The 13491-nt window shown below is 43.1% G+C and overlaps 1 protein-coding gene across 1 annotated transcript in view; it reads left to right on the forward strand.

Moving 5' to 3' along the window:
• Nucleotides 1-13491, forward strand: part of GSN (gelsolin) — a 14145-nt gene continuing 654 nt past the window's right edge. Inside the window, exons 1-16 of the mRNA XM_075056078.1 lie at nt 1-252; nt 1499-1700; nt 2657-2811; nt 3940-4101; nt 4342-4491; nt 4775-4864; nt 6137-6269; nt 6732-6820; nt 7634-7849; nt 8687-8820; nt 9621-9711; nt 10203-10373; nt 11310-11484; nt 11766-11890; nt 12430-12507; nt 13215-13275. Of these exons, the coding sequence (XP_074912179.1) occupies nt 118-252; nt 1499-1700; nt 2657-2811; nt 3940-4101; nt 4342-4491; nt 4775-4864; nt 6137-6269; nt 6732-6820; nt 7634-7849; nt 8687-8820; nt 9621-9711; nt 10203-10373; nt 11310-11484; nt 11766-11890; nt 12430-12507; nt 13215-13275 (2167 nt within the window). The 5' untranslated portion in view covers nt 1-117. The remainder of the gene's footprint in view (nt 253-1498; nt 1701-2656; nt 2812-3939; nt 4102-4341; nt 4492-4774; nt 4865-6136; nt 6270-6731; nt 6821-7633; nt 7850-8686; nt 8821-9620; nt 9712-10202; nt 10374-11309; nt 11485-11765; nt 11891-12429; nt 12508-13214; nt 13276-13491) is intronic.

Below are 13491 nucleotides of genomic sequence, written 5' to 3' on the forward strand. Positions count from 1 at the left end.
GTTTGTCCCTGATAAAAGATTGGCTTCTGCAGTTCATTTTCACTAGCAGCAAGAGGAGGACGGAGCTGGGACTCCCTACAGATTCTGCAGAAGGGAGAAGCCCATTTGCTGTTAGAAATGGGCAAACAGGACTTCAATTATATTTTTCTCACCATTTTTTGCACAGTGGCTCTGAAGCTGAACTGTGTTAGCTCCCTGTCTGTTGCAGGGCTTGGATATGTTGTTACAGCAGCTGTTGTGCTTTCAGCTGTGGTAAGTGATTAACATCACAATTAAACATTGAAAAACTTCTGTCTTTCAATTACTTGTAAGAGTCACACTCTCTTTTAACTCTTTGTAAGGAGTTTGTCCGATTTTATAGTGGGAGTTTGGGAGAAACGGAGTCAGGCTGACTGGAATCATAATGATAAAAAGTTCATTGTTTTCCATCTTTGATACCTGTTTTTAGCTTAGGAATCACTTTGGTAGCTAACTTGCTGTTTTGCTTTCTAGTTTGTAACATTCTTTATTTCTGCCTTGAAAGCTGAGCATATTGTACTTTTGTCCATCAGCTACTGTGAACTGTCTTCTTTGTCAAAATACTGGATGCTTCTAATACAACTTTTTAATTTTTTTCTTCCCTGTTACTTGATACCACTCAAAGGCATGCTGTAATATACGGACAAACTTCCTTTGCCAATACAACAGAAATGTTTTATTTCCTTACAGTATTACCAAAGTGAATTCTTTTATAATACAGTTATATAAAAGTGTTGATTATATTTGTTAAAAGAATGGATTGCATATTGTTAATACACTGCATAAGTATGACAATACACATATTAAACCAAAACCGCAATGTCCTTAGGTCAGGATGTTGTGTATGTTAGTGTCATTCCTGTAAGGGAGCAGTTACACAGAAGTACTGAAGTAACATGTCAGAACAGAAGAGATGTAAGAAACCTGTTAATTATCTAACTCTTTGATGATATTCACAACATTTTCCAGAAAGAGCTGGGTAAGATCACACAGGTTTTAGGAAAACTGTAAATAATGTTTGTGCAAGATGTACAACCTGTATAGTTAAAAGGCGGTTATTTCCTACAGTCTTGAATGTCATGCAGCATTTATAGAAAAGAACAGTCAGCAAGGGGATTAGTCTTTCACTTATGTGCCATACCAAAAAGCTGTAAATTAGTAGAGAAAATATGTAGAGTAAAATCAAGAGAGTTAGACAAAAAAACAGAGAAAAGAGAGTCTAGGAAAGAGTAAGTCAGGAATAAGCCAGGAAGCAGAGTTGATTGGAAGTAAAAATTAACAGTGATCAATTGAAAGGGGTTTAATACCCCCCCCCCCCCGCCCCGGTTTTTTTTTTCCTTTCAAAATCCAGTGCAAGAGAAGAAAGGAAACTTTCCACTTGTTGCCTGGAACAATAGTTAAGAGATCAGAAGCAATATAATTTAAACATGCACTTCCTTTTACTATGCATATTGAACAACATTCTCTGTCTCACCCCTAGCCTGTCAGCATGGTGGAACACGCTGAGTTTTTGAAGGCTGGGAAGGAACCTGGCCTTCAGATTTGGAGGATCGAGAAATTTGATTTGGTACCAGTGCCAAAAAATCTGTATGGAGACTTCTTCTCAGGAGATTCCTATCTGGTGCTGAACACCATCAAACAGCGGAATGGGAACTTCCAGTACGACTTGCATTTCTGGTTAGGTAAGTCTGATGGGAGAGCTCCTGCTGAACTGGGAGCCCAAAGTGAACTCTGTTCCTCTCACTACACCAGCCTTGTCCAAGGAAATAAAAAGCAGAACTGGCAGTAAAGTAAGAATGCAATTTTGGGTGCATATAGCCCTACTCACCTTAAGTATTTGAAATGGTTTCTGCAATAGTGAGTACAGCCATCTCTGTATTTAGAAATAGCTTTTTTCTGATCCAGATGACAAAGTAAGTCCCTGTTCTCCAGAGACTCACAGAGAAGACAAGATCTCAGATGAAAGGGGCAGCTGAAATCCTTTCTATTTGAAAGGATGGAGGTTGCTTGTTATCCTCCTGACTCAATGAGTGGGATTTTTCCCCCTGAAGTTCAGATCTCCTAACTGGCCTTCTGCAGTAAACGTCACTGAGTAACATGGTGAAGGTTTCTCCATATCCTGCAAAACCAAGACTCTTGGACAATACCATAGTTAAAAGCTATGTAAGATACTTGCATGGTGGCTTGTCGTACCTGCCATCTGTCAATAGGTTTTCCACACCAAAGAGCTCCAGAGAGGCAAACTGCTGTGAAACTGGTGCCCTGCTAGCATCTACAGCCTTCATAAAGCCTGATAATGCCTTCCTGCAGATTCATCTGTCTGTGTGTTTACTCCATAGTGAGCTTCCTTCCAGGACAGGGTGAAATAGCAAAGAAAAGTGAATGATACCTATCAAAGAGCTGTGAAGCAGTGGGGCAGCAGCAGTTACAATGGTATTGTAAGCCTGCAAGAAAAAAAAGTTTATACTGCTCTTTGGGGTCATTATTAGGAAAGTTTGGAAATAGCTATTCTGCAGACCTTCCTGGAATCTAAACTTCTTTATAATCTAATCTGCTTTCTCCCTGGTGTTTTTGCACAGTTGAATGTAGAGGCAGAAACACTGCATTGCCTCCAAGTTGTTGCCTTTTAATTTCTTAGGAGATGAAAGCTCTCAAGATGAGCGTGGGGCAGCTGCCATATTCACTGTCCAGATGGATGATTACCTTCAAGGAAAGGCTGTACAGCATCGCGAAGTGCAAGGCCATGAGTCCTCAACTTTCCTGGGGTACTTCAAATCTGGCATCAAGTACAAGGTAGGTGATTATGGGGTCTTTATACTACCAGTCTGAATCAAATTTGCAAGAAATGGCATCCTGCCCACTGCCTAATTCTCAGAAGAATGAGCATTGCCCTTTTTCCAGTTGCTTAAAAACCGTTCTCAACCAGATGTTTTCAATGAGTTGGAACTGACAGGGTGGAGAACAGCAGATCCCAGTGGGAGAGGTTTGGCTGCATTGATAATACACAAGCAAACCCCAGGAAATTTAGGAATCAAGGTTTTGTTTTTCTTCGAGAAGCAGAGGAAAGAACAGTCCCAAGATGTCTGGAATGAATTTAAGAAATAGCAATCTGAGTTAATGGGAAACGCCTACCTAGTAGATTTAATTTCTCCCCACTTATGTCACAGAGTTTGACTTTCCCAGTCTCTTTTTCTGTGCTTACCCCACCTCCTTAGCATACATAATGTTTTGGTAAAGTAGACGAATAGTAGTGGGAGTTAGTCTTCCATGCCATTGCAGTAGAGTGGAATAGAAGAAGTAAAAACATACAGTCAAGAACAGTTACATTTGTTAGGAATCCAATGGCACAAGGGAGGTGGTATCAGGTCAAATGCTTGTGAAGTGCTTACATTTCCTCATGTCTAAGACTTTCCTAGTCTTTCTCTTTTGCTTATTTCCCACTCATTTGTTGTTCTTTTCATTCATTTGAATTTGGTTATGCTTTTTTTGAGGATAACTGACATAAGTCCTGTTGCCTACATTGATAAGTATTTCCAAGTGTCTGTGTATCAACAGAGAAGGTGAATCTTGAGGTTGGGATAATTTCTGGTAGGCAGGTCATATAATATACATGGAAATACTCTTCACCCCACCAGTCTTACTAAATCTTATTAATACCTCAACTTACTTCTTCTAATTTGGAGATCTCCAACTGTATTGTATCAGTGTCCCTTAGACACTACAGGAATGGATAGCTGGGATGTATTGATAGATACATGCTATCAAAAGCCCAGCCTGGGGACAGTAGCTCTTTCTGCAAGCTGCTGCTGACCCCCTTTCCTGTGAGAGGCAAAAATTGCTCACTGATAGCAAATCAGTAGGAGTTTCATTTTTTTCTGAAGCAACACCACAAATGTGAATTGTTCCTTTGTTTTCCCTTAGGCTGGCGGCGTGGCTTCTGGCTTCAGACATGTGGTTCCCAATGAAGTAACTGTGCAGAGGCTTCTGCAGGTCAAAGGCAGGCGAACAGTCCGAGCGACAGAGGTCCCTGTGACCTGGGAGAGCTTCAACACAGGGGACTGTTTCATCCTTGACCTTGGCAGTGTAAGTACCATGTAAAAGACAGGTTTAGCAGACTTTCAGGGGCAGGAGATGTCTGATTAGTTAGTTCACTTAAAGATTTTTATTTTTTTCCCCACTCTGTTGAAGCTGTCTCAAGTGTTGAGCATTCTGAAACAGTTTAGCCAGTCTTTTAACATCTTTCAGTTCCAGTCATACTGCTATCTTGTCTAGAGGGGGGTTGTTATGTTCTGACAGTTGCACGGTCTTTCTCTTTTCCCCCAGAACATCTTTCAGTGGTGTGGCTCCAACAGCAACCGCCAGGAACGGCTGAAGGCCACTGTCCTGGCCAAGGGGATTCGGGACAATGAGCGGAATGGTCGCGCCAAGGTGTATGTTTCAGAGGAAGGATCAGAGCGGGAGGAAATGCTTCAGGTTATTCTCTTCATCTGTTGTCTGTGCTGGAGTGGGAAGGGCGGTATGTGGAAGAATGGGTGGGATGGGTAGGTAGGCTCAGTAGCGTGTGTCTTTACATGTGAAGTGTTAGTGGTATAAAGACTCAATTCAATGCAGACTTGGTCCTCTGCATCGCTGGGACATCAGAGTATATTTTCACTGTTGTTGATCTAAAAGTTTCTTCTACTCGTTCTTGTGGCTGGAGCATCTGGGGAACAGAGATCCTCTTGGATTGGCTGGTAATGTTTTTTCTCTGTCTCAGGTTCTGGGACCAAAGCCCAGTTTGCCACCAGGAGCTTCTGATGACACCAAAACTGACACAACTAATAGAAAGCTGGCTAAGCTCTATAAGGTAACAAGAAACCCTGACAAATAACTTCGTGGAGAATGGAGTGATCTTTGCACAATTAGATGGAGCTAGAATAGCAGAGAGGAACTGAAGTGATCTGAGTCCTGCTTCTGCCTTACTCTGCCATTAGCTTTTTGTGAAGTTTTATGTATGAACCTTGGTTGCTTACACTGCATACCCATGTGCTGTTGTCTTTATCACCACCTTTGACTGTAGTGAGACAGCTGGGACTTTCCAGGAATTTTTGAGGGAAAGGCAGAGTGTGAAACGAATGGGGGAGAAAGGGAGTTTTCCTTTGTATTATCATGTATTGTGTTAGGAAGATGACAGGAAAGAACTAAACAGTGAGCCTGAGAACCAGGATGAAGCAATGATTTGGAAGGTAACATCTGCCATCAGCTAGTGTAAGTGTAGAAGAATGTCCAAGACTTTTGGGGAGGAATTAATCTGGAGAAGAGGAGGCTGAGGGGAGACCTTATCGCTCTCTACAACTACCTGAAAGGGGGTTGTAGTGAGGTGGGTGCTGGTCTCTTCTGTCAGATGGCTGGAGATAGGACGAGAGGAAATGGCCTCAGGTTGCAGCAAGGGAGGTTTAGGTTGGATATTAGGAAAAATTTCTTTACTGAAAGGGTTGTCAGACATTGAAACAGGCTGCCCAGGGAAGTGGTTGAGTCATCATCCCTGGAGGTATTCAAAAAGCGCGTAGACAAGGCACTTCAGAACACGGTTTAGTGGGCATGGTTGATGGTTGGACTCGATGATCTTGAAGGTCTTTTCCAAACTAAATTATTCTATGAATGTTCTCTACAGCAGTCTCTGGTAATGATGTGGTGAATATCTGCCAAGATGGTTTGTAATTTGAAACTTTATCCATTAGTAAGTACAGGAACTCAGATTACTAAACCCACTTGATACAGGGAGGCCTATTGACAGTTACCAAGACTGTCCTTTCCAGTTCTTGGGTGCTGTTGGTTTGCTTTAGAAGGTATTTCTCGGCTGCTTGTGCAGCAAGGATAGTTACCATTCTGGATCAATCTTTCTTTGGTCCCAGCAGTATCTGCTTTGCTAGAAGTGCTTGAAATCTTCAGAGTAAGTGTTATGTTTTTGTAATCCTGTTGCTGTGTCAAAGGTATCCTGTTTGAAAAACAATAGTGCCTGAAGCAGCCAATGCATTCAGATTTATTTCCCTTCCACTCCCTGAGTTTTGGACTATCGCCATGAATCCGGAGGGGAACGGATGATGCCTTATCTGACCTCCATGCCGTGTTATCACAGGTCTCCAATGGGGCTGGGAACATGGCAGTCTCCCTGGTGGCAGATGAGAACCCCTTCTCCCAGGCAGCCCTGAGTACAGATGACTGCTTCATTCTGGACCATGGCACAGACGGAAAGATCTTTGTTTGGAAAGGTACGATAGAGATGCAGGTGAAGCTGATTATGCATATATAGGATCTTTATCCAGTTATCAATCCCTGTTTCTTTGAAGCTGGGTAGAGGAGCATACACTTGGTGGTGGTGGTGCTTTTCAGGGCAAGTTTAGATAGCATTAACTATCTCAGAAAGGACTCTCATCTGAAATGTCATGTGCTGAGGTACAGGGTCTTTAGTGTAGAGGATTAAAGGGAGGGTCCTGGGAACCAGGAAGAAAAAATTAAATTAATATAATAAGTAGAAAGGCAATTGTGCTCTCTCAGCTATCACAAAAGGCATAAAAGAGATTGAACAGTTGTCATTTGCTATTTGGCATCATCTAGCTGGAAGGCTCGGCCCTTCTAGTCTTGCAAAAGGTAGAAGTACCTGGGACAGTTTCTTCTCTGGGTATGCAGAACTTTTTAAAAGTTGACCTCTTTTCTCTCTATTTTCATTAAAGGCAAGGGTGCCAACTCTGACGAGAAGAAGGCAGCACTGAAAACAGCTTCCGAGTTCATTGATAAGATGGGTTATCCAAAACATACCCAGGTAAGGATGTGCAGCCCAACTGTGGCAAACCCCCACATACCACTGGGGTCACTTTTCTGCCACACAGGTCACTGACTCCAGAGCACAGCTCATGTGAAGCGTCATTAGCAGTATTTCAAGTAGCTCCTGGTTTGGGTCATCTGCTCTTCTGCAGGGAGATATTTCAGTGTTTCTCCTGGGCTAACACAGTCCTTAAAATAGCATTTATCCCAACACAACTAGTACTTAATGTTTCGTCCTCTCAGATACTTTTTTACCTTTTCCATGACCTCTCTCCAAAGAGTGCAAAAGAGAAGGCGTAGATAAAACTGCCCTTCTTGTTCTTAGGGAGATGATTCTAAAGGCTTAATATCCCTTAGAACTCACCTGAGACTGACTGCATCCCATAGCATATCGAGATCTATATTGTAGGTTATAATAGTATGGACCTTCCAGGTGTCATTACACAGAGGCTTAAAGATTGAGTAACACTGGCTTGAAAGAAACAGATCCCTTCAAACTAGTGGTCACAAGCAGCAAACAGATAGTTTGTCATGTGTCTTTTCTCTTGGAAAAGATCTGCCTAGTATGGTAATGGCTGGAGGTAATATTGATTGCTGTGTCTCTGATTATGGGATCAGTGAGACCTGACATTGCTCTTAGTACTGCATCTTGGCACCAAGCATTTAACTGCTGTAATCTCAGAAGAGTTGTACCAGGCAGTTCTCTGTCAGCCTGAAACCAGGGCTCACATGAAGCAAGGAGCAGCCAGAGCTGGAGTTGCGTGGGATGGGAGGCAAGGCTGCTCCTGATGGGCTGGCTCATTTGTTTCAGGTCCAGGTCCTCCCTGAGAGCGGTGAGACACCTTTGTTTAAGCAATTCTTCAAGAACTGGCGGGACAAGGACCAGACAGAAGGACTGGGGCAGGCTTACATTTCTGGTCACGTTGCCAAGATCGAGAAGGTACCTTTCGATGCTGCCACTCTGCACACCTCCAAGGCCATGGCTGCCCAGCATGGAATGGAGGATGACGGCTCTGGCAGGAAACAGGTAAGCAGTGTCAGAATCCCTTTGGGAAGGTTTCCAGAATTTTCTTTGCTACTTGATGGCATTCCTGCAAGAGCAGCAAGACAAATGGAGGCCTGAGAGTCATCAATGCTGCAGTTTTGTAAGTGTTGGGTGAATTTTTAACACCAGAAATACCAGCAGGGTCTTGAGAACCCTGCAGCTAAATGGTGTAGCTGAGCTGTTAATTTTGACCCCAAAATTTCCCTGGGGCAATGCTTCACTCAGCAGTGTGGACCAGGACTTCTTCCTCGTTCCTCTTCCTCCCTGTTATTCTAGCTGTTGCCATCACACATGTGATGGGTGACTGTCTCAGAGCACCTATCTCATGCAGCTGGATGCATGCATTTGTGCATAGAAGCAGTGGTGGAGGTGGGCTTGAAAGGGCTGGGTACTGTCCAAAAGCCTGCAGAGGTCCCAGCCAACATTAGACTTCTCAGAAGTCCCCAGTAAAGTCAGAAAGCTCTATTCCTGACTGTCCAACTGAGAGAAATTGAAATGATCATGTCAGGCACAAAATGGGCATCAGTGCTGGCAGTGCTCATAGTCTGACTCGCATTTTCTGCAGTGGTTCTGGTGGAATCCCATTAAGGGTTGGGATCTCCCAAGAGGATAAGCTGGATGTGCCCTGCTTCCCGACCTGGCTGCAAGCTGTGGAATGCCAGGTTTTTAGCAGCGTTCCCCAGCAGGTGGGGCTGCAGGACTGCAAGTTCTGGGAGGCTGAATTTGGGAAGAAAATGGAACAGGCACTCTATCAGGAAAGTCTGCTTATTTTGCTGTCAGCTTTGAACTGAGAATATTTCTGCTCCTCTCCTTTTCTAGATTTGGAGAATAGAAGGGTCAGAGAAAGTGCCAGTGGATCCTTCGACATATGGCCAGTTCTACGGAGGGGATAGCTATATTATCTTGTACAATTACCAGCATGGTGGAAAACAGGGACAGATCATTTACACTTGGTAAGAAAGTTTTCCTGATGCAAGTCAGGAAACACTGGGGCTATGTGGGGCTGAGATTCCACTTCTGCGAAAATGGGTCACTGGAGGTTCCCACTTACAGAGGATCCTCAGGGGATAAAATTTCACCCTGAATTACCTTCCCTTGCAAACCAAACAATACCAGAGGTCTGGAATGTTTTGTTTGAAGTGGGACAATGGGGGGAATTACTGTGCTGGTATTTTTTTTTCCCAGCAGTAGTTACTCCCTTCTTTGGATCAAGCTCTAGTTCTTTTTGTGGAGTTCCTACATTTTTTGAGACTACTGTAACTAATTTTTGATACTGTGCCACATAGGCTGGTGGCTTGTGACTGTTACAGTTCCCAGACCATGCCCTTAAAGAGGAGTTTTTCAGCAGGCAGTCTCACAGTGGTCTTCTTCCTGCTCGTCAGCAAGCAGAGAGGGCACAGGCAAGCTGTCGAACTGAAACCAGAAAGGACGCAGTCTGTATAGGGGCTGCATATGTAGTTCCTGATAACAGTACCAACAGGCATGTCTTTAAACTAGCTGTTAGAAAGATAATGGCAGATGGGCATAAAGATAAGAAAGAATCTGTGCTTGTTATCTAGAAAACATTCCTATCTCCCTCTGTAATCACTGTGTTACAATATAGCATAATGAATTTCTTCATGTTGAATGAAGTACTGCAGAGGTTTGGTTAACAGAGGTTTTTCTTACCTCTTCTTGATCTCTGTAAGCTCTGTGTGTGTGTGTGTGTGGCAAATGGCTGAAAATAAAACTCAAATTTTGCCTTGTCCTTCAGGCAGGGTGCTGATTCCACTCAAGATGAAATTGCGACCTCTGCATTCCTCACAGTACAGCTGGATGAGGAGCTGGGAGGCAGCCCTGTGCAGGTAAAAAAACCCAAACCCACCCAACCAACCAACCAAAAAAACCCAACACTGTGAGAATAAATTATATATATATATATATATATATAGTCATAGTTATATAGTTATATGATACCAATTGGCAGTGAAGAAACCCAGTCAAGTGGCAGCCTCCAGCCATGGTGTAGGTGTTATGGAGTGGCTGTGTGCCTAACCTACATACCAGCTATTATGCAAGGAAGTTTTACAAGTGGCCTGTATGAGACAGAAGGTTTTTTACGACTGTTACTTGTTACCTCTGTGCCAGTGGATCACTCAGCAATTAAAATGAAATGGCAATTGTGAGAGTTCAGTTTAAACACTGGTCTGCTTTTCTGTGGGAGGCAATAGCTAAGCTCCTGTGACCAGCTAGGAATATTCCAGCTAGAAAGATGGTTGTAAAGGCCTTTTCTGGTCTATTTGGTGCTGCTTTTCAGCAGCAGCTTAAAACTGACACCAAGTTTCTTTTTCTCTAGAAAAGAGTGGTGCAAGGAAAAGAGCCACCTCATCTGATGAGTATGTTTGGTGGAAAGCCCTTGATTGTTTACAAGGGTGGAACCTCTAGGGAAGGAGGCCAGACTGCACCTGCAGAAACGCGCCTGTTCCAGGTCCGATCCAGCACCTCAGGAGCTACCAGAGCAGTAGAGGTATGTGGAAAGCAAGTCAACTTCCGTGTTGTATGCACAGGGATGGGAACATGATCCCTTTGAACAGAACAAGGGCCAAATTGAGCTTTCTGATGTAAAATGAAACACACTTTGAAAACTTCACAACTATTAAAAGATTCCTCTTTTCCCATAGATAAGTAGTGGTAATCATTATTTTCTAATTAGTTTATAAATACCACCTTGAATACATTTAAGCCATTTTCTCTTAAGTCCCCCCTAGATGCTGCACCCTGCATACTATGATACTTTTCAAACACTGTTGAAAACCACTAGGATCTGGCCATTGTGACTTGCTCTAAGCCTGTGTGACAGTAATCCTGAAGTCAGAAAGTGCTAAATACCCTATAAGCAAATAGAACTTGTGCCAGGATACGGGTCAAGAGCCCCACTCCTTTGAAAGAAAATGCACACAACCCCCGCCGGTGCAGCAACAAAAGAGAGACTAAATCCTAGTCAATAGCTACAGGTGAGGCAAGAGCACCGTCTGCAGCAACTTCCTAAGTTTCTGGCTTCAGGATGGCATGTCCTTGTTGACATAGAGGAAATTACGTTAATAATTGATCAGCCTCAGCAGCAGCGATACTGCTCTACGGTGGTCTCCCCAGCAAGTTCTTAAATCTCCTGTCATAACCATAAAGACTGGCAAAATGACAGATCCAACCATTCTTGCCATAGGTCATATGTATCTGTAAATTACACACAGAAACACAGATTTATTTATGCTTCTCATATGATTAAGTCTACCTCATCACTCAGATGCAGGTGAATATACAACACGTCTTATAGCCTTACATGCTTGTATGGAATATCTTGTTTGCAGTTTATTCAACGATAGATACTGATTTTTATTTTGAAATAATGGACTCTTTGTAGAGGACAATTACATCTGACACGTGCAATGTTCTTTCTTTTCAGCTGGATCCTACTGCCAGTCAGCTGAACTCCAATGATGCCTTTGTCCTGAAAACTCCCTCTGCTGCTTACCTTTGGGTTGGCCAAGGAGCCAGCGATGCTGAGAAATCAGGAGCACAAGAGCTGCTGAAGCTGCTGGGAGCTCGGCCAGTACAGGTTTCTGAAGGCAGAGAGCCAGGTGAGGGAGGCACAATGGAGTCCAAGATAATTTCTGTGTAGCTGCACATTCTCGGTAATTATTTCATGGATATTTTCTTTTGTCTCACAGAACAAGGAAATGTGGACACAGGCACTGATGGGCTTCTCCACAGTATCTTCATTATGTTTAACAGCGCACTCATGTTTGTAGGCCTTTGGGACTTTCTGACATAGAAGAGTGCTTCAAGTCCTACCCAAACCATACTGCTACCGTGGTTTCCATGAATAGTTGAAGCATCAGTATCTCCTTCTCTTTTGCAGATAATTTCTGGGCAGCTTTGGGTGGAAAAGCTCCTTACCGTACCTCTCCCCGGCTGAAGGACAAGAAGATGGATGCTCACCCCCCTCGTCTTTTTGCATGCTCCAACAAGAGTGGACGCTTCACTGTGAGTATCTAAGACAGTCAAAATTCAACATCCATCTGACAAAGTGGAAGAAACTCAGTCCCAGTCTGCTCTGAGCCAACCAAGAGTCTGTTACGCCATACCTTCCTTCGTGGTGTTACCTCCGGAAGGAAAGCATCATCAGCACCATTTTTCTGCAGAGACAGCAGCTAGTTCTGTTGCACTGTTGTGTCAGCACAGCAACTTTCTGAAGCATCAAACTGGTCCTCCCCTAGTTAACAATGAGCATTCAGACTCCTCAAATTTTAACTCATGAATTTTTCAAGTAAAAAGAGGCAGCATTACAAGTCTTGGGTGTGAGTGACAGTTTCTCTAGGTAGATAGAGACTGATTTTGTGTTCTGTGATCTAAGAACACTTCTGTGACATAGCCCGAGTTGCACAGTCAAATACCGTGCCAATGTCCAGCTTAATGCATCTCACCAACAAGAGGTGAAACTAGAACCCCTGTGAACTGGATTTCTCCTGTGAAGATAAAATGGCATTTGAAACGTGTGCTCACCTTAACCTTGTGTTTTCCAGATTGAAGAAGTTCCTGGAGATCTGACTCAGGAGGACCTTGCTACAGATGATGTTATGCTCCTTGACACATGGGATCAGGTATGTCACGTTTACCTAGCGAGGAGAGGAGCAAACGATGTGCACAAATGGGCTGTAGGTTGAGATCCAAATTACAATAGCTGGAAGAGTCGTTGCATTACAGAGTTCTTTCATCTTCAGGCCTGAGAACAAATCACCTCACTAGTGACATTGAAGACAACTTGCACCTGGAACATGAGGAAAGAGTTTGTGTCCTTCTGCTTCTCTGGTTAGCTTAAGGGCTGAAGAAAATAGGCTGTTATGGATCGTATGTACTCCCCCAGTCTGTAAACTTCTTGAGGGCAGCATCCTTCTCCTGGCTGGGGAGGACTGTGAACTATTGTTAGGATTCAGTTTAAAATACTGACATATTTTCTGTTATTTTTCAATAACAGACTGTGCATAGATCAGCTAATAGGCAACTTAGAGATTAATTTTGTATGTTTTATGTAAAAATGTTCAAACATCTGCTTGTTTTTCCTGATGTTAAGCTAGTGTATTAATTTGTTCACATATCTAGAATTTATGTAGCTAAAATGCAGTCAAAAAGCTTCTCATTATCTACCAACAACTCTAATCACGCAGGTCAAGAATCCAGGCACACCAACACGACTACGTTCTTGTTCTGTGTTGTACTCTGTTCACCGAGACTTTGTCTAAGTTATCCCTTCTTTCATAAAGAAATCGATTGTTGCTGAAATAATTCATATGGGGGTTTTTATCTTTAGGTCTTTGTATGGATTGGGAAAGATGCCCAAGAAGAAGAAAAGACTGAGGCGCTGAAATCTGGTAATGTCACGTTTTCCTCTCTGAACTATCCGATTCTTATTTTCCCACTATCTGACTGTAAGGCAGGCAACTTAATATACTGAGAAACTTACCTTAATCACAATGTAAAATTCAATCTTGTGACCAAAGAGATCACATCTCTCAAGACAGGAGGACCCCCAAGATCAGCATAAAGAGCTGTAGTAGTCAGACACACTGTGCTCAACCCCCAGCACC

This window comes from Buteo buteo, chromosome 23 (assembly GCF_964188355.1).
Source record: "Buteo buteo chromosome 23, bButBut1.hap1.1, whole genome shotgun sequence".
Classification (NCBI taxonomy): Eukaryota; Metazoa; Chordata; class Aves; order Accipitriformes; family Accipitridae; genus Buteo; species Buteo buteo.